This window comes from Gaeumannomyces tritici (assembly GCF_000145635.1).
Source record: "Gaeumannomyces tritici R3-111a-1 unplaced genomic scaffold supercont2.2, whole genome shotgun sequence".
NCBI lineage: Eukaryota > Fungi > Ascomycota > Sordariomycetes > Magnaporthales > Magnaporthaceae > Gaeumannomyces > Gaeumannomyces tritici.
In genome coordinates this window covers 6,650,453-6,670,155 of record NW_008804546.1, presented here as the reverse complement: position 1 = coordinate 6,670,155, position 19,703 = coordinate 6,650,453, and the positions used below count along the sequence as shown (strand labels likewise).

Here is a 19,703-nt window from a genome sequence, read left to right as displayed (position 1 = left end):
GGAGTACGGGAAAGGAGGGATTCGAAAGGACCTTTATAACTTAAAATCTTATTCGTTTCTTATTGTGCCTTTTTCGTAAGCTATGTGTTATTGCTTGCATACCTTACTGGTTGGAACATTAAAGGCGAAAGCCTGGCAAAGGAGCACAAACTCCTGGCCAGGAAGCACTGGTATACCCCGAAGAAAGGACCAACCAGCCCAAGCTCCTGCCAATCCAGTCCCGATGTGTCGTGGGGTTAGGGCTGCGCGACACGTGCCGGCGAGATCCTTTCGACACAAACAGCTGCTCTCCTGCCATCTCCTGCCGTCTCCACAAACAGCTGCTCTCCTACCATCTCCTACCATCTCCACAAACAGCTACTCTCCTACCATCTCCTGCCACCTCCTACCATCTCCCACCATCTCCACAAACGGCCATTCCTTCTCGAACCATGGATTCCTCACGAGCGGCTCAGCTCGCACCCCTCAACGAAGCCATCGACGCGCTTAGTGCCGACCAGCTGCGCTATGTTGTACGCAAACTATGCGCCAAATCGGAGACAATCAGCAAGTACCTCGGCAAGAAGCTACTCCCAAATGAATCGGAGACAGTCCCAGAGGAATCGGAGACAGTCAGCAAGTACTTCAGCAAGAAGACGCCGGTCCCAAAGGCCCTGGGTACGATAGACTTGACAAACGACGACGAGGACGAGGCGTCTGCGGAGGAAGCCGCACCGCCGAGAAAGAAGCAGAAGCATGTGCAGCCGCGCTACGAAACGTGCGAGCAATGCAAGGAGGAGTACGATGTTGAGGACAATGGTCCTACAAGCTGTGTGTGGCATTATGGTAGGCTCAAAGGACTCCCTCTACCTTGCAATCACCCGACCAGATCTGATCTAACTCGTTCTACAGGGGATAGCAAAGTTGACTATGAAGGCGACTTCTGGGGAGGATGAGGGTTGCCGTTGGGTTGATTCTGACTGGGCGCGGGAAGAACATCCCGGAGGCTTCATCTGGGACTGCTGTCAGCAAATAGGCGCGGATACCCCGGGGTGTCAGACAGGACACCATGTACCCAAGCCTAGAAAGTAGGCCAAGGACCCAACGAGTTCTCCTCAAAAAAAGCAATGGGAGTAATGACGGGGAGGGCGGCAGGAGCTGGCAAATGGTGTGATATGGATGATTACAGACAGCAGCAAAATGGGAACGTCAGCAAGTGTGCAAATACGAGTGTGCCTTGTATTTACGCACGTTAACCATAATGCTATTGATTCATCCCTCATTGTGCCTTTTTCGTAAGCTATGGGCTGTTGCTTGTATATTTTGCTGGACGGAACATTAAACGCTAAAACCTGGCAAGGGAATACGAATTTCGTTTTTATTGTGCCTTTTTCGTGAGCTATGGGCTGTTGCTTGTATATTTTGCTGGATGGAACATTAAACGCTAAACCCTGGCAAAGGAGCACGAAGTCCTTTATTCGGGCAACCGAACCATTACAGCCTGACTTGCGTGCGGCTTGTTTTGGCGAACTTCTTTGTCCGGGCAGCCGAGCCACTACAGCTCCGCCATTGTCTCACGTATCGTTGCACTCCCTGACCTCGCCGGAGCGGTGCAACGTTGCACGGCCAACGATAAAAGTCTCGGGACGGATGCCAGCACAGCAAAGAGTGCACATGGCAGTATGTTCTCAGGGTTCTGGTTGAAAGATAGTCGACTTGTATGGACATGCCACTTGAAGGTGAAATTACACCACCACCTTTTTGATTTTGTGGGGTCGCAGTGGAGCAGCACCATGTCCGGGTCGTCGAGCTCATGTGAAGTATCGAGCCAATAGGGATCCAAAACCAGCCCTCCCACTCAACCCAGAGATGGCTACAAAGAAGCCGGGCTTGCCCTTGTTGTAAGAACAATGCTACGCCATCCCACAGGCGGAGCTGCCAGATCCAGACCCCCTCCTTGATGCGCTCATTTGTTTCCTGGCCACTTACGGCCCTAGTTTGTATGTGTCACGCAGGACGGATATCTGGCCAGCTTTGTGATGCTCCCCCTTTTTTTTTCGGGTAACGTGCCGTTCCTGAGCTGTTGCAGGCGAGTGACATGTACGCCGGCACACGTGAGTTGGCCTTTCTTGTGTGTGGGTGGGCAGGGGGTAAAAGGGCCGTTCCCCTTGCCCTTTGTACGGACGATGAAAAACGGATTGTGATTCGAACAAGTCTCGACCATTGCCCAAGACATGATGCTGCTGGTGATATCAGTTCGATGCTACCCATTCTGTATCATCGCGGCGGGGATGGGCGGGGATGGGCGAGATCATTTCCGCCTCATGGCTTCGGGGAAACGAGCAAGTGATCTTCTGACGTGGACTGCAGCAGCAAGGTCTAGCGCTGTCTAGGACAGAGAGTCGACGATGGTCTGGGATGCAGGGAGTGATGGGTCAGGGGGTGGGACGCCGGGAGCATTCTGCCACTCGATAAATAAACATGGGCTGTACGCCAGTCTTTCTGAGGAATTGAGATGGAGGGACTCGGAGAGCTAAAGTCGAGCCTTCCATAAGAAGTCCAACAGGGAACAGAGTCGAGCCTTCCACAAGAAGTCCAACAGAGAACAGAGATTTTGTAGGCTCCACTCGTCTTGCGCCCACTTTCCACGGCAGGCACCACAAACCACCCCTCGGCCGACCTGGTCTAGCTACGAGCCATGCTTCCTCGCCCATCTTTCCTCATGCCTCTCCTCGCGGCCTGGGTCTTCCAGGCCGCGACGGTCATCTGCGGCTTTAGCCCAAGTGCCCAGAACAATCTTGCCGTCTATTGGGGTAGGTCACGCCTTTGCTGCCAGCTCCAAGCACAGAACTGACATGTAGCAGGCCAGAACTCCATCAACCGCCCGACGGGCCAGGACGGAGCGCAGCAGCGGCTGTCTACCTACTGCTCAGGTAAAGAGATGACGCCGTACCAGGTCGACCAGGGCCAGTGGGGAATTCTAACCAGATACTGACCGTGAGCCTGCACCCCCAGAGAGCAACGTCAACGTAAGTCTCGGTCGAGTGCACCGTCCCCAGAAGCGCTCTTTCACGAGACACACCCCTCCAGAAGCAAGAGCTGACGACAAAGAAATCGGAACCAGGTGATCCCACTCGCTTTTCTCAACATCATATACAACCCCACGACCGTCAACTTTGCGAATGCCGGCGATAGATGCACGCCGTTCCCCGGCACGACCCTGCTTGAATGTCCAGAGATTCAGTAAGCCGGCTCCGTTGGCTCTTTGTGCTCCAATCCCCCCTCCCCTCCCTCCCCCTCCCTCCCCTCCTCCCCCCCTTCCTCCCCCCTCCCTCCCATCCGTGGCAGACGCCCCCTGACATGGCCCTGATGCTAAAACCCCCCGCTTGTCTTCCAGGCAAGACATCCAGGCCTGCCAGGCCCTGGGCAAGACAATCCTCCTCTCCATCGGCGGCGCGACCTACACCGAGGGCGGCTTCCGCTCCGAGGCCGAGGCCGTGGCGGCCGCCGACAAGGTCTGGGCGACCTTTGGGCCCACTCAGGCCGGCGACTCCACGGCGCTGCGGCCCTTTGGCGCCGCCGTCGTCGACGGTTTCGACCTCGACTTCGAGTCCCCCCTGTCCAACCTCCTCCCGTTCGCCAGCCGCCTGCGCGCGCTGACGACGGGCGGCACGGCGAGCCAGCCGGCGCGCCGCTTCTACCTGACGGCCGCCCCGCAGTGCTTCCTGCCCGATGCGGCCCTGGACGTGGTGCTGTCGTCAGACGTCTTGTTTGATTTCGTCATGGTACAATTTTACAACAACTGGTGCGGCGTCCACAACTTCCGCCCGGGCGTCGACGACCAGCCCATCTTCAACCTGGCCCAGTGGGACGCCTGGTCCACGTCCCACACCGGCGGCAGGACCAAGATCCTGGTCGGCGTGCCCGGGCGTGCGGGCGCCGCGGGCAGCGGGTACGTCGACGTCCCGGCCCTGGCCGCAATCATAACCTACGCCCGCCGTTTCGCCAGCCTCGCTGGTGTCATGGTCTGGGACGCGTCGCAGGCCTGGGCCAACCCCGGGTGGCTGGACGGCGTCGCGGTCGCCCTCGGTGGTGGGGGCGGTGGGCAGCAGCCCCCCGTGACGGCGACGACGACTACGGCGACCCCGACGACGCTGGTCACGTCAACCACGACCAGGACCACTTCCAGCAGCACCGTCACGCCGACGCAGACTGGAGGACCGCCGGGGGTGCCGCAGTGGGGGCAGTGTGGTGGGAGGGATTACACGGGGCCGACCGTGTGCCAGGCGCCGTACAAGTGCGTCTTTCTAAGCGAGTGGTGGGCATCGTGCCAGTGATTCGGACGTTGCTGGCCACAGAGGGGGGCTCCTTGTTCACGGCAGATGGGCTTGTATACCCTACTTTGGCACAATGTGCTTTATTGAGGTGCGATGAGTCTGCCCCCCCTCCCGTGTCTACAAATTACCACCTCGACTACCTCTGACCTATTCGCTCCCCAATGGATAAATAGTCACTCCCCTCTGATCAGAGCATTAGCAGGATACAGAGCCTTGCGGGCTACCTAATAACTCCATTCCCAGGCAGTATAAAATGCTGCAGGCAAATGCCTCGAGGTGCACTCCTTTTCGTTTTGCTACTTTTTCAAGACACAGATCAGTCGAATCCCCCAACGGGCAACACACGAAATCCAGATTTGGAACTCTTCAATCTCTTGATATCCACGACCGCATTTGACAGCCGTGCAGGCAAAAGAAAATCTCACAAGACCACCAGCGAAAAAAGAAGACAGGAACAGTCCACGATGCCTGCCCCCTCGCCCTGGAAGACCTGGAACTCCTGCTGCGGCCAGCCCGGCAGCTCTGCATCCAGCAGTGCCAGCGAGCCTCTGGGCCCGCGGCCCGCCAAGGTCGATCCCGCCCGCACCGGGGGCAAGCGGAGCATCGGCTACCCCCACACCGGGAGCGCAGGCCAGAAGGGCGCTGGCTCCGGCTCCGGCTCCGCCCCGGCCGGGAGCGGCAGCAAGGGGGCCACCTTTGAGGTGAACACGCGTGGCGGCAGCGGCGGCGGCGGCAGCGCCAAGGGGGGAAGCGCCAAGGGGGGAAGCGCCGGGCCCTCGGGCGGCGGCGGCTCCTCCAGCCGCACCCTGCAGCCGAACCTGCCAAGCGGCCCGCCCTCGGGTGGCGTCGGCGGCGGCTGGGAGTGGAGCGCGACCGTGAGCGGCGGCGTGCCCGATAGCAAGGGCAAGGCGGCCGAGACGGGCCGCTCGTCGTCGTACATCAGCTTCCCGCCCCCGGACCTCCCGAGGTCCAGCGACAGCTCGGGCTCGGGCCCGTCGCGGGCCGTGGAGTCGCTTCGGCAGATCCAGGACAAGAGCAGCTATACGGGATCCGGCGCTGCAGGCGGCAGCCGGCGCTGATGTTCCTGCCAACTGTTGCCTAGTGGCTTCCCCTATTGATTTTTTGGCCAAAAAAAACTGGTTCTCCGTGGGAGCAGGCTATTTCACATTGCTTTGCATAACGGTAAGCATGGTATGGAACGATGGTTAATTGGGTAGTTCGTTTTCTTTGTATTGAATGCTTGGTTTTCCTTGTTCTCATTCCCGTTTTTGTCCCCGTCCTTATTTCTCTTCCCAAAACGGCTCTCCCATCATCTAGAAATTTCCGCCGGCGGCGGCATTCACTTTCCGTTTGTTTGCAAATCCTTTCAAGCCCGTGGACACAGCCCCTTTATCAGAAGATCCGGCTGCCGTCCTATTGAAGCCAGAGCCTTCGTTTTCCCAACAGCGCTACACACTTTCATTTACCCTTCAGTCGATCCTCTTTCATGCCCGTGTTCTAGCCACGTCGGCACCAACCGCCCCTTTGCTAGAAGATCCGTTTACTTTCCCACAATAGCCAGTGCTTTCGAGCTACTACATTGCCGTTGCCTTTGTCTGCACAATGTCGGACTCCTACTTGAGTAGGTAGCATCGCACCTGTCTGCGTCGATGTACGAGAGAGAGCACACTGCTAATCTGCCACTCATCAGACCCAACGCCTCTGCAGAGCCAGCACGCGAACGAGAACCTTGGCCGCGACTTGACGCCTTTGCAAGCCCGGAAGAGACGGCTCCTCCGCACGACAACCGGAACTGACCGGCAGCCTCTGAAGCGAAGGCGAGTGACGGAGACACACCAAGTATGGCTGGCCACCTTCCTCGGTGCGTGGAAACTTTGCTAACGGAGCAGATACAGACGAGTTTAGAGCACCCGGAGCAGATACAGACGAGTTTAGAGCACCCGGAACCCAGATTTCCCGGTAGACCCGTCTCGTTCCCCCGGGACTTCCCCGAACCCCGTCACGACCTGCCAGCACGCGTTTCCGAGTGGCTGGAGACGATTCCCGAGGCACGCCCCCAGTCGGATAGCCATCATTCCCATTCAGCCGCTCTGTCCGAGATGGGCAACGCACCGGATGCTGGTGACCTGGCAAACCTGGCGTCGGTTGGGACTACGGGCCCTTCTGGTAAAACTACCAAATCATCGTCATCATCTCTTGTCAAAGACCCATTGTATCGAGACGTCAACTTGGCCACGAACCACGTGTTCGTGCGCCCCCGTCGCGGCCCGAGGCCAGAATTCGTCACCGGCCTGGTTGACAGGGTTAATCAGCGCCGAGACTCTGAGGGCCCTTTAGATGATGAGATCTTGCAAGATGGACATCTGGAGGACCTTTTATGGGGCCCAACGGAAGCGGAAGTGCAACAATATGCGATGAAGCACTTTTTCCCTACCACCGAGTCGTCCGACACACTCAGGTGCGACTGCAGACTGCCCATGGCCAGACGCGTTGTTCCGGGTTCGGACTCGGAATTCAGAGTCAGCATTCCAGTGCCTGACGTGCTCTACGGGTACAATCTCCGAGCGGCATTCCCTAGGCAACAAGCCCAGCTGAACTCCTTGGAGGCCCAGGTGGTCGCCAATAGCAAGGGTTTGGCGTTCCCGTTCTTGGTGGTCGAGTTCAAGGGTGGAGCGGGCAACTTCTGGGTCGCCGACAACCAGTGTCTCGGCGCAACAGCGTCCTGCGTCGAGATGGCGGAAATCCTGCGTCGCAAGTCAAAGAACTGCGGCAATGGTGAGGCCCAGCCGCTCAACACCACCGCATTCAGCATCTGCATGAACGGCTCGGAGGCGCGCCTCAACGTCTCGTGGAAGCACGACGAGGTGGACTACTACACGGCGCACGTCAAGAGTTTCTTGATCCAGGAACCAGAGCATTTTCGCGAGTTCCTCAAGGTAGTCCGGAACATCATTGACTGGGGCAACGGCGACCGGCTAAAGCAAATCCAGGCCTCGCTGGACAGCCTTCCGGAAAGCGGCGAGCAGCAGGCGAAGCCGCATCAGTCATTACCCGATCGTTCCGCGGCCAGCAGTGGTACAAGGCGCCGACCTAACCGCGCAAAAGCGGTGGGGGATTTGCCAGAAACCATGGCAGAAGCGGACGAGGACTCGCCAGAGGACGAGGAGGACTCGCCAGAGGAGGAGGAGGCTTTGCCAGAGGAGGAGGAGGCTTCGCCAGAAGAGGAGGAGGCTTCGCCAGAGACCATCGCCCCAGATGCCCCCACCACGCCTACCTTACGTAGGTCCCTGCGGTTCAAGTCCCTGCGCTCTACCGCCCAAAACACCGATTCCCAGTCTTGAATAAGCCGAGGACAGGCCGTTGACATCGTGGTTCGTTTTCCCTCTGCGTATAATGACCAAACTTGGAGGTGAGCCGTTCAGGCATTAATTCTAAATGTCCCTTCCAGGTCTACCGGGTGGGGCCGTGCATTTACGTGCCTTTGGCCCCACTTCGGCCCCACCTCACACCATCCCCCATTCCTCTTCTCCCATGACCCGATGCATTCCCCATGACCCGATGCACGCGTTGCATCAAACCCTGTCCAGCTGGACAACGTGACTGCCATAATCCCCACTGAAGCTGTACTCTAGCCCAGTGCTCATCAGCGTCGACCCCGCGTACGTGTTTGTGCTGTTCCCATCTAGGCGATACGATGCCGTCGCGTCTAGCCCCCTTAACCTCAGGCGCGGCTTGACTTGGTTGACGGTCGCGCGCAGCTGGAAGTAGAACAGCACCGCCCGGGACCCGTCCTCCGCGACCATCAGAGCAGCCGGCCAGTTTGACTCCTCGGGTAGGGCCAGCCGCCACAGGTCGCCGCGTATGACGACCGGGTTGACCTGCTCGGCCAGGGCCATGAGGCCCGGCAGCAGGGCGCGGTCGGCGGCGGGTATGTCGGACGGCTTGAGCTCGAGCCCGAACGAGCCCCCCATCATGGCGACGTGGGCCCGGAAGGTGAAGGGCACGGTCCGGCCGTTCTGGTGGTTGGGGACGGCCGAGATGTGGGCGCCCATGGCGGCGGGCGGGTAGGCCAGCGAGGTGCCGAACTGGATAAAGACGCGGTCGAGCCCGTCCGTGTTGTCCGACGTCCACACCTGCGGGAAATAGTGCAGCACCCCCGGGTCGACGCGCCCGCCGCCCGACGCGCAGCCCTCGAACAGCACGTCGGGGAATCGCGTCGTGAGCGTCTCAAAGACGCGGTATAGGCCCAGCATATACGAGTGCCCGATGCCCGGGGACGGCGTCTCGATGAAGCCGCGGTTGTTGTCCCACTTGACGTACGAGATGGGCGCCGACGAGAGCACGTCCGACATGGATTTGATGATAAAGTCTTGCACCTCGGGCAGGGCCACGTTGAGCACGAGCTGGTCTCGCCGCAGGGTTCGAGGGTAGTTGCCGGCGTGGAGGACCCAGTCGGGGTGGTTCCTGTACGTCGTCGAGTTGGGGTTGACCATCTCGGGCTCGAACCAGAGGCCGAAGCGGAGCTTCTCGGACGAGTTGGTCACGTCGAGGTCCGTCACCTTGTTCACGAGCGCGGGCAGGCCGCCGTCGGGAAAGCGCGCCGGGTTCGCCTGCCAGTCGCCCAGGCCGGCACGGTCGTTGACGCGGGGGTAGTCGACTCCGAACCAGCCGTCGTCGAGCACAAAGAGCTTGACGCCCAGCCGGGCCGACGACTGCGCCAGATCGTAGATTGTGCTCGCGTTGAAGTCAAAGTAGAGACCTTCCCAGCTGTTGAGCAGTGCCGGGCGCGTTTCCTTGACGTAGCGGCCTCGCATGAGGTGATTGCGCTGCAGGCGGTGCAGTTTGCGTGACATGCCGCCCACGCCCTCGGCCGAGTACACGGCGACAACCTCGGGCGTGGTGAGCGTCTCGCCCGGCCCCAAGGGCCACGAGAGCTGTTGAGGGTTAAGCCCCATCACCGCCCGCGTGAGCCCCTGAGACCCCTTCTCGACCTCGACGGCGAAGGAGCCAGTGTAGACGAGCGAGAAACCCCATGCCTCTCCTTGTGTCTCGGTGGTCTCGGGTGAGACAAGGGCCACAAACGGGTTGTGCAGATGTGACGAGTATCCCGTTGTGCTCCCGAAGCTAGTGGAGTTTGCCTCTTTCGGTCAGCAGGGCAGCTTGTTCCTCGCGCCATCATCTTCTTCCGCTCTCTCTCTCTCTCTCTCTCTCTCTCTCTCTCTCTCTCCGAGGCAGTGGTGGAACTTACCCTTGTGTGCCGTAGTCCACCTTGCGTCGCACTCTCATCCCCTCTCGCGCCCAGTCGCCCCTCAGCTCAATCATTTCCATGTCTCCAAGTGGAAAGTCGACGCTGATGCTTGCCGCCTTGTCGATTGTGATGTTTCCATGACCTTGGTTGGTGATGTTGACGCTGCGTACGACGGCATCATACTTGGGGAAAACCGAGTATGAGAGGTCCACGGCGATGGAGCTGTAGTTGTCAAAGAGAGACACGACTAGGGTGGAGACGTCGTCGTCGGTGCCGAAAGTTGCGGGGAGGCCGGGGAGGCCAGGCTTGCCCGGTACGACCCTGTGGGACTGGTAGCGCAGGTCGCTGGTCGGGTAGCCCTCGGACTGGCGTATGGAAACGGCGGGCACGCGGTAGTCGCCACGGCCGAACTCGGGGTACTCGCGCCTGACGCGGCCAATGTGGCCAACCCAGCCGTTTGGCGAGACGGGAATGACGGGGATGGACTCGAGAGCAAAGGCGCCAAAGTGGTCGGTGATCAGGTCGCCCGTGTCTTCTTCCACATGGAAGCGGTACGAGGAGTGATGGCCATTGAGAGCAAAGGAGGTGCCGTCGACCACGATGCCTAGATGGGAGGAAAGGGTCAGGTCAGCCAACTATGGAGGGGGAAATGTCTAGGCTTTGCTTACCCTTAGCCGAGGTGCCATTCTGGGCGACAACCTCATGAGCAACTAGGAGTGCCCAAAAGAAGCGTCCCAACCTGCTTTGACCTGTCATGTTCCCTCTGGAACGGCGCGGGGCAGGGGAAAATGGAAGAAGAACTAGTGGCTGGGTTTGGATCCGCCAACCTGGAGGGCAAGAAGAGGGCAAGAAGAAAAAGGTGCAACCTTGAAGAAGCCTGCGCCAGGCCTCCCGTTTTGTGCTGTCGTCGACGCGCAGCCGTCGGCTTTTATCATGCAGTGATGGCGCCTTGCAGACGCGCCGACGTCTACCGTCGGTTCAAACAGGGGCCGAGAAGGCCGTCTCGGGAGAATCTTTGGCGATCCCCCCTCCCCCTCATGGATCGGCGGGCAATGCATCTTGTTGACTCGCCCTGCAGCAGCCACAACCAACTTTTTGGGAGCGGGTATTTGCGTGGTAGCATCCATGTAACGCTCGGCTACTAGCAGAGGCAGATGACGCTGGTTGCCATTGCCCAATAACCGTCAATAAAGTCAATTACCCCAGTCTTTAGATGCAGGATGAGGGGTAGGTAGCGCCTTCTTGGCACGCCGGCGTCTTCTGTGCAGCATCGAGCGTGAATGTCTTTTTGACCCTGTTGCCTAGCCGCCCACCATTACCCGGCCTTCAACCTCGGAACACCACAAAGACAGCTTGGCAGCCGAGCACAAACAAACCGCCCGGCATTCATTGTAACGCCTCACGTGGCGGTCTTTGTCCCCCTCTATCACATGATGGGTTTGCCATGTATCACTCACTACAAACCTCTGCGCGTACTCGCATCGTCTTCGGCTGATGATAATACACCATTGAGTCCCGAGAAGGTGAATCATCGTCCAGACGCATGGGGGAAACCTCTACATGAATGTGTTTCCATTGCCCTCCCGTAGATAGAGTAATGACTGGCCGAGTTCCGCGCCATTCGTGACCCATCTTCTTGTCAGCCTACCTGCCAGTGAATCATGTTCGTGTTTGATATTAGCGCGTCAGTTCGCGATACAATGAGGCTCGCAGCATTATAAAAACCATACCTGCTGCAACCCTCTGATTGTTATCTACAGGGGACACCACAGCAAGTCACAACTTCCACCGTCCGTCGACATGTCGTCTCCAGGAATAGCAGATATCGAAGCAAGGCGGGCGAGGCTGCACACGGGCCCGGAAGACGCGGTGCAGTACAGATATGACGTACGGGACGTCCATGATGCCGACTTTTTGTCCGTGTATTTCCGGTTCGCCCTTGATCAAAAGGTCAGTCGCCTCGCCGTGGAGTTCCTCGAAACGGGAGGGCCCAAGCAGCGGGTTGCGTTCCTACTTGAGCTGAGTCCACGTCGTAGCCGCTTTGCTGCGGCCAGGCTGCGGATGGATCCTCCCGACGACGAGCAGACGACACGGAGGGGCCAGGGAACCTGTAGAGTCACCCTTCACACAGCCTTCAGCCTACTCCCGCGGACGAATGCCGCCTTTACGTTCCCCCTCGTCCAGGACGATTTGCAGCTCTTCGACGTCATATCGATGCTCAAGGGCACCTACAGGCATGCCTCTCACCTCGGCCAGAATGCCATGTTGAACCTCCACAGCGACTTGACCGCTTTCAATTTCCTCAATGTCAACGGCGACGATGACTGGGACGGGTGTCGGGATTGGGTGTAGGTGCTCAAGTACCGACGCCGCCAACTTGGCTCTATCTGGCTTGGGCGCTGACAGAACCTTGTGGCCATGGCAAAAATGCAGAGCCCAGGCCTTCATCCGCTTCTACCATGCAGGTTGGGTCTTCTGGACGGTCCAGGACAGCCTCAATCCTCCATCCACCACGTCCACCGGTTCCGTGAATAGCATGGCGAGGCTATTGGTGCCTCGCAAAGGCGCCGCACCGATTGAGTGGGAGGGTGCCTGCTTCCACCACGTCATCGGCCTCTCCATCGAGAAGCCAGTGCTGGCCGAGGAAACCCCAGACTGGGCAACTACGTACTACTCGGACGTGCCGCTGGCGACTGGCGAGTTCCTGGACCGCCAGCATCGACACCAGGGGGCAGTAATGCTGCAAGACGGCACCCATACCGGGCTGCCGTATCCGTGGATCAGGCGAGGCAGGCGTAGAGCTCATCGATGGGAAAACGTCTGTATATCCTGAGAGCGTGCATCTATATAAAGTACCCGTCCAAGAACGGCGCCTTATCTTCATAATTGAATACAAGATTTTTCTAGCCGAGTTGCAGAGTTGGAACCATGTGCACCCGGTAGCGTTATTTCCCGCCGGGCACGTCTCTCTGTCTCTGCGTTGAGGGCTGCTCTCCCCGTTCCGGTGGCTCCTGCCGTTTCTGTCGATACCTGCCCTTCCTCGACCCAACATATATAGAGCCTCCACAACAGAAAAACGACACACGCTCAGCAACAGCAGCAGTAAAACCTCAAAGCCAACAGCAACAGCATGAGCAGATAGTCTAGCGACCAGACCTAGGACATCAATTTCACCGGCACAAGACCTGAATTTCACCCCAATAAGACCTCAATTTCACCCCAACAAGACCAGCTTCCTAGCTACCGTAGCGATACAATCCCTAGAATCGCAGCCTAAGCACACCAGTCCAGATCAGCAATCCTAACAATCCTAGAGACACAAATCTCACAAGAAGATGGACGCCCTATATTCTCCCCCCGCCCATTACCGCGTGCTGTCGTCCTGTGGCCTCTGCGGCGATGCTCTTCAGCCCTCGGACCCCTTTGTTGCTCGTAAGGCCAGCCTTTTTACACTCGCCTCATTTTACACTCACCTCAAAGTCCCAAGCGGCCCTCCTTACCTAGCCCTCCTTACCTAGGTAGTGCCAGAATGGATTTCCAGCTAACCTAGGCGCGCAGTGCTGGGCCACCCCAATCTGGACAAGATAGAGACATGCTCTACAGTGCCCTGCTCCTTCCCACACGACGGCTTCAAGACCCTCCAGCACAGGACCAATCTCGAGTTCTGCCGCGTGTCGCCCTGCCCTCTGTGTGACGCTTCCCCAGAGGCGGTCCCCCTGCACAAAGAATGCCTGGTCCTATTCGGCAGGTGGTGCACAAGCGAGGATGCCCTCGACCGCCTCTGGGGCTTTGCAGCGGCTCGCAGCCCCTGGCGCGGCGCCCCCGACCTCGGCCTGCCCGAGACAAGCTCGCTGGCCTCGCACCCCGGCCCCCAAGTGGCCGCAGCAGCCGGCCTGGCCCCCCTCGCCACCCGCCTGCCCCTGGAGCTCGTCCAGCAGATCCGGGGCCTCACCGGACCGTGTCTGTTCTGGCGCTACAGCGCGGCGGTGAGCGCGGCTCTCCGCCTTTCCGACGAGAGCCGCGAGGCGGCGGCGGCGGCGGCGGCGCCCGAGCCCCCCGTGGCCCCCGTGCCCCTCGCCCGCATCGCCGAGTGGAGGCGTGGGCATCGGCCCGTCGTGGTCGAGGAGGACGCGGCCGCCGCTCTGCCCCCGGTGATTCGCATCACCGTCGATGCCCGCGGGGCCGCGAGCATCGAGAGGCTGGCGCAGATGGCGCAAGAGAGCGGCCAAAAGTCCGCAACCAAGGCCTTCATCGTGTGGGAGGCCTCGAGCTTCCGGGACACTGCCGCGGTGTTCAAGGTAGGCATGCCCTGTTCCTTTGTCTACTGCGCAGCTGCCAGGAGCTTTATGGAGCGCGCTGTGACTTCGGTTCCGTCGTTGACACAATGTCTTGGGGCAGTTCGGCGCCATGCGCCTTCAGTTCCCCGGGGGGCCCCTGGCCGTCCCCATTTGGGACACGCCGACGCCGCCGACGCCGCCCAGCTGCTCGAACCTGGGAGCCCGGCCGCAGCTCTGCACCATTGAGCTCGCCCACAGCGGCGGCGCCAGGACCACCGGCCTCACCTTTCTGTACTTCCGGTGCAGGCTATACGGGGTCCACGCCCACACGGCCGCCGAGCCCAGCGCCCGCGCCACCAACGACCGCCTCCCCACGAGCGTGCGGAGGAAGACGATCTGGGTCCACTTGCCCTTGCCGGAGGGCGAGGAGATTCTGTCCATGGCAGTGCAGCTGGGGCCGAGGGGCAAGCCGCGGTTCCTAGTAAGCTTTGAATCCCGAGCCGGACATGATGATGATTACCAGATATCTGACCAAAGAGCCCGCCCGCACGGAGCAGTTCCGCCTCAAACTTGCCGGCCTGGTCTCCCTCGGGCCGAATCACGGCGAGCAGGGATCTCCAAGATTCACAATTTGCCCGTCGCCCCCGAAGCTTCTGTACTACAACAAAGCGACGGGAACGAATCCCACGTCTGGTATCGCGGCATCTCCCCGCCACTCGGATGGCCAGCCCCCGGGGGGCGGCCAGGAAACTCGTCCATGGCCTCCCCAGAGATACCCAGACCTCCTGAACGGGAACTCGTACGCCTCGACTGTCTCGCTCGAGGACGTCCGGGCCATCACGGTGCTCAGCAATGCCAACGGCGGGTGCACAGGAGCACTGTTCGAGTACGAGAGCGGAGCCGTGGCCGCGGTTGGGGTATGCAGGGTCGGTGAGCAGTCACAGACGCGGGTCGACAACCCGACGCACATCACGCTCCAGAACGCAATCGCTGCCCCCGCCGGCACTGGCTTCTCGTTCGCCGCCCACTCTGTCCCGGGATTCGATACTCCACAGTTGCACGCAGGGGTCCAATATCTGCCAATGCAGGGGAGCCTCGCATTCTTGTTCAAGGACCACCGAATGGTGGTCGTCGTCTACAATCCCGTTTAGTTTAGCATCCAAGCAAACCTAGGCATCAATAAACTTGTTCTCGTCAAAGTTATGAATGCGAATGTGCAGCCGTATATGAGGTGGGGCGTAGGGCACGTGAGGACACGGCCCCACCCCGTAGACCCGGACCGCACACGCACAATCCGCACCCGTGGTAGCAATGAACAGACATTCAATGAACAGACATAGAACACATGCCACGACTGCTAGGTTCAATGTTCAATTGCCTACCCAATTAACCAACCTTCCATACCATGCACGGAGGACCAGTTTTTTGGCGTTTCTTCTCCCCAAACGAGCAGACGGAAACTCGTCGTCCTCATTTAAAAACAAAGAAAGGCAGTGTCACTCCCAGATCGGCCTGCCGTGGCTTCATACCTTGGAGGCATTGAACGTTAGCGTTATGCATGCTAACAGTAGTTCAGTGACAGGGCGATAGAAACAACTAAAGCAGGAAGTAACGCAGCTGGCTCAGTCGGCCCAGTCAGCCTCCTGCCTCTCCTGCCCAAGATACATCCACTTCAGCTCCCGCGGGTGGCAGCCATCCACCCCGACCCGAACGGGATGGCCCGGAATCACGTCGAAGCCATTGTCACTCAACCGCACCCCGGGCCGCTCCTGGAACACAAAACACTTGACGGGCCGCTCGGCCTTGACCTCAACCCAGGCCCGCTTGTCGCCCTGGCTCCCGCCAGATTCGCCCGCGGTGACCTTGAGCCCCCTGTTGCTAAAGTCGATGTACTTTAGCGGGTCGGGCCACGAAACGTCGTGCACGCTCTCAGCAGCTGCTGCCGTTTTGCTCTCCCCTCCGACCGGCCAGGTGCTGAGCTGTGCGTGCATGACAAAAGGGTCCGCATCCGTGGGATCCATGGGGGACGAGTCCTCGTCGTCCGCGGACGCCGTCGCCGCGGGATTGCCGCCACCAGCCTTGTTGGCCGCCGCCGCCGAGGATCGCCGCCTGCCCCCCTCGCGCCTGGGCCTGGCGGACACCTCGGTCGTGCCGTTGGCCTGGATCCGCAGCGCCAGCGGCCGGGCAAACAGCCGCCGCCGCAGCACCTTGCCCGTCTTGATGGACACGAAGCTGACCTGCAGCTCGCCCTCGCGCTCGTCGGCGCCGAGGTTGGACACCCACAGATCGGACACGGCCCGGTGGTGGCCGACGGCGCCGAGGCCAAAACCCCAAGCGGCCCGGGGGTCGACGTGGCCCGTGTCGCGCTGCCACGTCGTCCGGCCCCCGTCGGCCGGGCGCGAGGCGCAGTCGAAGAAGGGCCGGCGGACGCAGACGACGACGGGCCTCAGCGCCTCGCGGACCGCGTACCAGGCGGGCTTGCGCACGCCGTCGTGGTCGACGAGGCTCCAGCTGACGGTGGGCCAGCAGTCGTTGAGCTGCCAGGCGAGGACGCCGCCGCAGCGCCGCGCGCCCGTCTCGTCTCCCCAGCGCCGCCGCCACCCGCCGTAGGCGGACCGCATGGCGTCGGCCTGCACGACCTGCGTCAGGTAGGTGAAGCCGTCGAGCGAGGACGGCGCCGCGGTGCTGCCCGTGGGGGTGTGCAGGTCTACGTTCTCGCCCAGGTAGGCCAGCAGGCGTCGCTGGTGACCGATGGCCTTGTTGCGGAAGTCGAGCGCGAGAGTACCGGGGCGGCTGCGTTGAGCCGGGTCCGTGACTGCGCGGGACAGCGTCGGGACGTGCGGGTACGCCTCCATGCCAAACTCGCTGATAAACCGTCCTCCCATGCCAGGAAGTAGCTGGTGAGGTTTCATCGCTCCATGCCAGAGATCCCATTCGTGCACGTCGCCGACGGTGGCGTCGACCACAAGCGTCGTGCTAGTGCCGTTGCCCCAGGGGCTGGAGGGGCGGTAGATGGCGCCGGCGTGTTCTTCCTCGACTATCTTGGGAAGCAGGTGCTCGTATATGTATCGGGCTGGGAAGTCGGTTTTGAGCCATGACTGCGGGTCCTTGTCGTCGAAATCATATTTCAGCTTGTATCTCTCGACTATCTGGTAGTCCTCGTTGTTGCCAGCCCATATGACGAGTGACGGGTGGTGGCGCAGGCGCCTGACGTTCTGGCGCGCCTCTGTTTCGACCGAGGACAGAAACGATGGGTATGTCGGGTAGTTGGCGCAGGCAAAGGCAAAGTCCTGCCAGACAAGGATACCGGCCTCGTCGCAAGCGTCAAAGAAGACGTCATGCTCGTAGATGCCGCCGCCCCAGACTCGCACCATGGCTTGGTTGCCCTCAGCGACGTGCGAAAAAACCCAGTCGCGGTATTGGTCTGGCGTCGTCCTGGTGAGGAAGCTGTCGGCCGGAATCCAGTTGGAGCCACCGCAGAAGATGTCGACGCCGTTGACGCGCAAGTAAAAAGACTCTCCAAACGCATCCTTCTCCCTGACGAGCTCGGCTTTTCGAAACCCAATATTCTTGCCAACCGTGTCAAGAACGTCCCCGTCGTGGGACATTATGGACACCTTGATCTTGTACATGTTCTGCTTGCCAAAGCCTCGAGGCCACCATAGCTGCGGTTTCTTGATATCGAAATCCACTTTGAACTCTTCTCCCCGGGAGGCGATGCTCGGTTCCCCTGAATAGACAAGGTCGTCGTTGAGTGTGATGCAACATCTCGCTGGCGGCGCTGCCCCGCGCGTCTGCACCTTGACAGTCACACGGGCGCTGTCGAGGTCCTTGGCCAACCGGTAGGAAATGCGCGCATCCCCAATTCTTGTCACAAAGGTCTCCAGCTTGATGGGCTTCCAGGGACCACAGGTCTGCAGGATGGGACCCCAGTCCCAGCCCCATTGGTACTGCGCCTTGCGGACCGGGCCTCTGCTGATCTCGGTCTGATGCACGATGAAGCGGTGCTCCGGGTGCTCCTTGACGAGCTGCAGGCCTCGTTTGCGGGCCGAGTCGAAGGCGATGACGAGCTCGTTCGCAGCCTCCCCGCTTGGGCTTGTGCCGGGGCGAAGCTTTTCCGTCACGTCGATCCGATGCTCGACAAACATATTGTCCGAGACTAGAATCTCGTCGCCGTTCAGCGACACGGCAGCAAAGGTGTCGAGGCCCTCCAAGACGAGATCTGTAGTCCCCGAGGGCGGAGGAGCGTGGAAGCGGCAGCGGTAGGTCCACTGGCGATCGGCGACCCAGCGCACCGCGAGTTCGTTGAAGTCCAGGTGCGGGTCTGGGATGACGCCGTTCCTGAATAGGTCGAGGTGAATCTCTGTCGGAAGATGGCCGGCCGGGAGCCACCGGTCCTCGGCCCCCTCGCTCCCTGGCGGCGCGCCGAGTTTAACCTCCCAGCCTTGCGACAACAGCCGGGTGACTGCACGAGCCATCTTGGCGGTGATGGGTGGATTGTGTCGGGCAAGCTATTCTCAAGCTACAGCTTCGTTTGATGTATGCTTCCGGGGTGCCTGCGGGAGTCGAAGCATCGGCAAGCAGTGGGAAGACGGCAGCGAGATATCTTGCCCCTTGGTGGCGGGCAGATAGCGATGACGTGAATGAAGCGAGGACGCGTGTGTTGTCTCGGCATGCCGAGGAGCCAAGCGAAACCAAGAAGCCATTGTGCGAGCCAAGGTGAAACCACGGAAGGGCTCAAGAGTTGGTGGACAGCTGCCGGCGCGGGGTGGTTAAGCGGTGGGTCAATCTATTCGATGGCAGGGTTGACTCGTTCTCCGAGTCGTCTCGAGGTGGTTGAGGTCGCGTTGAAGGTGGAAACGTGAATGGACTGGTGCTCCGACGATGCCCCATTAATACCCGTCCACTATCCGATCCCTAATCCCCAGGGTTCGGAATTTAGTCAAAAGTCATTAGTAAAAGTCATGACTTTTTTAGTCAAGTCAGTCAAAGTCAACGGGATGACTAACTAATGACTGACTTTTTTTTTTAACTGACTAAATTGACTTACCAAGTTATTTCAAGTCATTTTTGGCATGAATTTTATATAATTTTCATACAATTTTATTATTTTCTAACGTTATTTTAGTAAAAAAAAATTTAAAATTAACGTAAAATTAACGTAAAAATATGTATGTATTTGTTACAGTTAAGCCTTTGCTCCTAAGGTAGGGCACCCTAGGAGTACTGAGCAGTAGCACGTAACTTGACAATTGAGGGGATTCACAAGGTATCTTGGATGCGGTCTGAATGCTTGCTCCAAGGGTTACTTGGAAGCTAACTTAAATTGACTAATGCCAATGCATCTATCAAGAACTACCTAAGATAGTAGGAAACCTTTCCTTATACCCTTCCGACCATACCAAGCTCCTGTTGATACGTGCCTGTTGTAACCGTATCACCGGTGGTTGTGGTGATGCGTATGATACGGTCCCGTATCATACGTATTACCTTAGAGTTACGTGACCCGGAGCGGGGTGGCCCTTCCAGCTGGCTGGCGCCGCCACCTCTCCTGGCCTCCTTTTTGGGCCGTGGTTTGTTGGTCGTAACAGTATTTATACGCTGCTTTGTTTATAAAAGAGACCTCAGTGCTTCTACTTGGTACATGCGTGGGGAAAAACCCTTGAGTTGGGCCTAGGGGGAAAACCCTGCGCCTGCGTGCCGCCTTTATGGCGTTGCGCCTCCGTGGCGGTGTTGAACCGGTGGTTGCGCCTACTTTTTCTCCTCCGCTCGACTGCTTGTAAGGGCTCCATTGGGAATCAACCGTCCTCCCAAATACAGCCCCCGGCCGGCAAGGCCGCGTCCTGCGCCTTGATGGTTGGT

General features: G+C 59.4%; 8 protein-coding genes across 8 annotated transcripts; 6 read left to right on the top strand and 2 right to left on the bottom strand.

Moving 5' to 3' along the window:
* Positions 1 to 331: 331 nt before the first annotated feature.
* GGTG_04821 (hypothetical protein) lies at positions 332 to 1,359 on the top strand. The gene is made up of 2 exons (XM_009222618.1): positions 332 to 825; positions 892 to 1,359. The coding sequence occupies exons 1-2, from the start codon at positions 432 to 434 to the stop codon at positions 933 to 935; spliced, it is 438 nt and encodes a 145-aa protein (XP_009220882.1). The 5' UTR covers positions 332 to 431; the 3' UTR covers positions 936 to 1,359.
* Positions 1,360 to 2,393: 1,034 nt separating this feature from the next.
* Positions 2,394 to 4,559, top strand: GGTG_04820 (hypothetical protein). Its single transcript, XM_009222617.1, has 6 exons — positions 2,394 to 2,792; positions 2,844 to 2,912; positions 2,995 to 3,008; positions 3,104 to 3,222; positions 3,377 to 4,404; positions 4,490 to 4,559. Exons 1-5 carry the CDS (start codon positions 2,678 to 2,680, stop codon positions 4,314 to 4,316), a joined length of 1,257 nt encoding a protein of 418 aa, XP_009220881.1. The 5' UTR covers positions 2,394 to 2,677; the 3' UTR covers positions 4,317 to 4,404; positions 4,490 to 4,559.
* Positions 4,560 to 4,722: 163 nt separating this feature from the next.
* On the top strand, positions 4,723 to 5,395 carry GGTG_04819 (hypothetical protein; the record flags this gene model as incomplete). The annotated part of the gene is made up of 1 exon (XM_009222616.1): positions 4,723 to 5,395. Exon 1 carries the CDS (start codon positions 4,781 to 4,783, stop codon positions 5,393 to 5,395), a length of 615 nt encoding a protein of 204 aa, XP_009220880.1. The 5' UTR covers positions 4,723 to 4,780.
* Positions 5,396 to 5,918: 523 nt separating this feature from the next.
* Positions 5,919 to 7,733, top strand: GGTG_04818 (hypothetical protein; the record flags this gene model as incomplete). The annotated part of the gene is made up of 3 exons (XM_009222615.1): positions 5,919 to 5,937; positions 6,007 to 6,155; positions 6,212 to 7,733. 3 exons carry the CDS (start codon positions 5,919 to 5,921, stop codon positions 7,655 to 7,657), a joined length of 1,614 nt encoding a protein of 537 aa, XP_009220879.1. The 3' UTR covers positions 7,658 to 7,733.
* Positions 7,734 to 7,794: 61 nt separating this feature from the next.
* GGTG_04817 (hypothetical protein) lies at positions 7,795 to 10,320 on the bottom strand (the record flags this gene model as incomplete). Its single annotated transcript, XM_009222614.1, has 3 exons — positions 7,795 to 9,440; positions 9,565 to 10,168; positions 10,233 to 10,320. The coding sequence occupies 3 exons, from the start codon at positions 10,318 to 10,320 to the stop codon at positions 7,889 to 7,891; spliced, it is 2,244 nt and encodes a 747-aa protein (XP_009220878.1). The 3' UTR covers positions 7,795 to 7,888.
* Positions 10,321 to 11,330: 1,010 nt separating this feature from the next.
* Positions 11,331 to 12,397, top strand: GGTG_04816 (hypothetical protein; the record flags this gene model as incomplete). Its single annotated transcript, XM_009222613.1, has 3 exons — positions 11,331 to 11,514; positions 11,601 to 11,912; positions 11,998 to 12,397. Exons 1-3 carry the CDS (start codon positions 11,447 to 11,449, stop codon positions 12,395 to 12,397), a joined length of 780 nt encoding a protein of 259 aa, XP_009220877.1. The 5' UTR covers positions 11,331 to 11,446.
* A 502-nt stretch (positions 12,398 to 12,899) lies between these two features.
* On the top strand, positions 12,900 to 14,992 carry GGTG_04815 (hypothetical protein; the record flags this gene model as incomplete). The annotated part of the gene is made up of 4 exons (XM_009222612.1): positions 12,900 to 12,996; positions 13,123 to 13,862; positions 13,963 to 14,322; positions 14,399 to 14,992. The coding sequence occupies 4 exons, from the start codon at positions 12,900 to 12,902 to the stop codon at positions 14,990 to 14,992; spliced, it is 1,791 nt and encodes a 596-aa protein (XP_009220876.1).
* On the bottom strand, positions 14,122 to 18,725 carry GGTG_04814 (hypothetical protein). The gene has a single exon (XM_009222611.1). It carries the CDS (start codon positions 18,317 to 18,319, stop codon positions 15,464 to 15,466), a length of 2,856 nt encoding a protein of 951 aa, XP_009220875.1. The 5' UTR covers positions 18,320 to 18,725; the 3' UTR covers positions 14,122 to 15,463.
* Positions 18,726 to 19,703: the final 978 nt, after the last annotated feature.

Excerpts from the sequence above, each read along its gene's own strand:
- GGTG_04820 (XM_009222617.1), top strand. The coding sequence starts at position 2,678 with ATGCTTCCTCGCCCATCTTTCCTCATGCCTCTCCTCGCGGCCTGGGTC. Across the intron at positions 2,793-2,843 it reads CAATCTTGCCGTCTATTGGG|GCCAGAACTCCATCAACCGC; the intron begins GTAGGTCACGCC and ends GACATGTAGCAG. Across the intron at positions 3,223-3,376 it reads CTTGAATGTCCAGAGATTCA|GCAAGACATCCAGGCCTGCC; the intron begins GTAAGCCGGCTC and ends CTTGTCTTCCAG.
- GGTG_04814 (XM_009222611.1), bottom strand. The coding sequence starts at position 18,319 with ATGGCTCGTGCAGTCACCCGGCTGTTGTCGCAAGGCTGGGAGGTTAAA.
- GGTG_04821 (XM_009222618.1), top strand. The coding sequence starts at position 432 with ATGGATTCCTCACGAGCGGCTCAGCTCGCACCCCTCAACGAAGCCATC. Across the intron at positions 826-891 it reads AAGCTGTGTGTGGCATTATG|GGGATAGCAAAGTTGACTAT; the intron begins GTAGGCTCAAAG and ends CTCGTTCTACAG.